General features: G+C 36.0%; 1 protein-coding gene across 1 annotated transcript in view; it reads right to left on the minus strand.

Moving 5' to 3' along the window:
* The window catches only part of VMP1 (vacuole membrane protein 1), a 99,418-nt gene that overhangs the window by 20,589 nt on the left and 75,357 nt on the right, over window positions 1-3,472 (minus strand). The window contains exon 10 of the mRNA XM_006770238.2: window positions 1,858-1,919. Coding sequence (XP_006770301.1) covers window positions 1,858-1,919 — 62 coding nt within the window. The remainder of the gene's footprint in view (window positions 1-1,857; window positions 1,920-3,472) is intronic.

Consider the following 3,472-nt stretch of genomic DNA (forward strand, 5'->3'; position numbering starts at 1 on the left):
AGACCTTCAATTGCAGGCCAATGCTCTATCCACTGAGCCAAACCGGCTAGGGCAAGAGGAAAGGCATTTTAAAAATCCACATGCTCAAACAAAGAACTTATATGCATAACCCATGGACACAAGACAATAGTGTGGTGAGGCCTAGGAGGGGGTGGGGGGGAGTGGGGGGATTGAGGAGGCAAGTACAAGGTGGAGGGGTTCAATGGAGAAAAAAAGTGGGACATCTCTAATACTTTCAACAATAAAGATAAATTAAAAAACTAAACACATGCTTTGAAATATCAAATCACTGACATGAGTTTGTTGCAACTAAACTATATAATATTTTGATGTAGGACACTTCACATTTTGACTGGAAGTTGGAAAGGGCATCAGTAGCCTCCTAAACTGGAAAAAGAAATTCTACTCAAAACAATGCTACTCAACTCATGTTGTTTGAAAGAACAGTGGACACGGAATTAAATAACTGTGGCAGAGTTCACATTCAAATCTGGATTTATTTTGTCCAAAGCCCGTGTGTTCTTTTATCTTCCACTCCATAGCTGTCCTTACTCTTGAGATTCATTTTTCATTCTTCCTTGCCTTAGTGTCTCATAATTTTATTGTAAATTTGAACTGTTGCTGACTTTTTGTCTTTTGATTTTTTTCTTGACCATGGCAATTCATCACTTCCTTAATTATGGGTACACAGTTTTAAGATATCCTTAAAAAGACTGTATTCCAAATTTTCCTAGTTTAGTTTGATGATTTGTTATACCATTTAGAATTTTAACAGTGTGAAGATGGATTACTAATAATCAAAGAATGGTTCTACAGCAAGCTACAGGCAGTATTTTGAGTTCAACTCAACAATGGGTCTAGGGAATCACTCTGACTGTCTTCCTTCCCTTTTCTGAAATAAACAACTAAGCTACTTATTTTTTTTTAACCTCACCCAAGGATATGTTTTTTCATTGATTTTTAATTTTATTTTTTTCTGTTAATCCTCACTGGAGGATAGCTACTTTTCCACTGGGGCAGTGATGGTGAACCTATGACACGCGTGTCAGAGGTGACACGCGAACTCATTTTTTTGGTTGATTTTTCTTTGTTAAATGGCATTTAAATATATAAAATATATATCAAAAAACACACCTCTTTCCCGTAAACACTGAATAAAAATTCACATATTTAAAAAGTTTCATTTAATATTTGACAGTACTTACATTCCAGTTGACAGTTAATTTGATTAACCAAACAAAATGAGTTTTTCTTTACTGTTTTATCAACGTGAACTACCCAAATTTGTAACACTACCATTTAAAGCATATGTTAAAATTAGTCTTTCTTCTACACATGAAAATAAAAGCTTTCGATAGAAGTCTTTAAAAATGGCCCGATTTTTCTCTAGCAAAGTAATAGGTTCATAACTGACATATTTTGGTAATATTATGCCATCTTATCATGTCTTATACTACAAAAGATTAATATTTTATATAAGGTTTGTATTTAAATTAAATGCACCTGTGTATCTGGCTAAAAGACATGGCATTGTATTAAAGCATTATTAAACTGTAACAAAACACATGTCTTTATGTAAAGAGAATTTCTTATTTTTCTGGACGGGCTACAGTCTCAAACTCCAAAACTTCTTTTAAATCAAGAAATGCATGACTTACTATATTCGGTTTAATCTGAGCCTCATCCTTCCCTGCTGCAGTTCAAGAAAGTCTTCTTCAATTTAACTAATAATAGGGCAAAAGATATTTCCTCAAAAAATGAAGAGCTATCACAACAATTCTATCCCAATAAAGTCTTTTATACATTTCCTCTAATTCCAACAGTGATACTAATATTAGTCCTTAAAGAATTACTCACCCAATGAAAGCCACCATCTGTTCCACTATGTGTTTGCTGAATGTTATTATAACAAAGATTTTCTGTAAAGAAAACACCAGTTTTAATATTAAAATAGTTATTTAGTATTAATAAAATATTAAATATTTCATCAAAAAACACCAATATAAATTCACAATTCTGATTAACAGTCTAAAAAGGTGAGGTGCGATTTTTAAATTTCTTTATAAAAAATATCATTTCCTACCTACTTTGTATTTTAAAGATGTTTTTTCCTAAACACAGTTTTAGTCTCATTAGGATACGTGACCATGTCTGAGGGAAAAATGAGTCATGAAACCGAAGGCTGGGTAGACATTCCACATGTTTTATGTATCTTAGAATGGTGTATACAACTGAAGTCATGGGTTCCCATGTGGCCCCCACCACTGAAATGAAAGCTGACCAGCCTGATGACAGGGTTTTAGGCTAAATCTAATCCACAGCATCTGAAAAGACTGTCCATCCTTCATGGAAAGTTTTTATCATGAAAGTTCCATTCTCAGATCCTGAAGGAGCTTGGCTGCTCAGGATTAGGGTACAAACAAAGGCATCAACAGATTAGTGAGGATCTGTACCAGACCTGGGTCATTTTCAATTTGGTCTTATTGAGGTAGTCTCCATTAATGAAAAATGTTGATACCTTACTTCACAAGTAAAGATGCCTTTAGGGCTAATGTGTAATAAATATTTTCAACTCAATAAATGTTACAAAATGTACTTACTATGGATAATATAAGGCATTATTATTATTTTTTAAAATATTTTATTGGTTTTTTACAGAGAGGAAGGGCGAAAGATAGAGAGTCAGAAACATCGATTAGCTGCCTCCTGCACACCCCGTACTGGGGATGTGCCCACAACCAAGGTACATGCTGCTGACTGGAATGGAACCCGGGACCCTTCAGTCCCCAGGCTGACGCTCTATCCCAGCCGTGGGCAAACTACGGCCCGCGGGCCGGATCTGGCCCATTTGAAATGAATAAAACTAAAAAAAAAAGAAAAAAAAAAAAAGACTGTATCCTTTTATGTAATGATGTTTACTTTGAATTTATATTAGTTCACACAAACACTCCATCCATGGTTTTGTTCCAGCCCTCCGGTCCAGTTTAAGAACCCATTATGGCCCTCGAGTTAAAAAGTTTGCCCACCCCTGCTATCCACTGAGCCAAACTGATCAGGGCAATATAAGGCATTATTAAGAGATTTTAGGGAACAGAAAGACAAGAATACTTCAAGCCCTAAAGATACTTATAAATTTTCCTATACACAGTAGAAAGATGGTAAATCCTATGTATATGTATATCTAAAGATAAAACTATAAATGCCATTAGTGGTAAAAGCAATGTGATATCCAAGTTCAGAGAAAGGGCCTTTGCAGGTCTGGCTCAGTGGATAGAATGTCAGACTGTGGACCAAAGGGTCCCAGGTTAAATTCCGGTAAAGGGCATGTACCTTGGTTGCAGGCTCCTCTCTGTCCTGGGCCCTGGTGGGGTGTGTGCAGGAGGCAACCAATCTCTGTGTTTGTTTCACATCAATGTTTCTCTCTCTCTCTCTCTCTCTCTCTCTCTCTCTTTCTCTCTCTTCCCACCCCCCC

This window comes from Myotis davidii, unplaced genomic scaffold, assembly GCF_000327345.1.
Source record: "Myotis davidii unplaced genomic scaffold, ASM32734v1 scaffold684, whole genome shotgun sequence".
NCBI lineage: Eukaryota > Metazoa > Chordata > Mammalia > Chiroptera > Vespertilionidae > Myotis > Myotis davidii.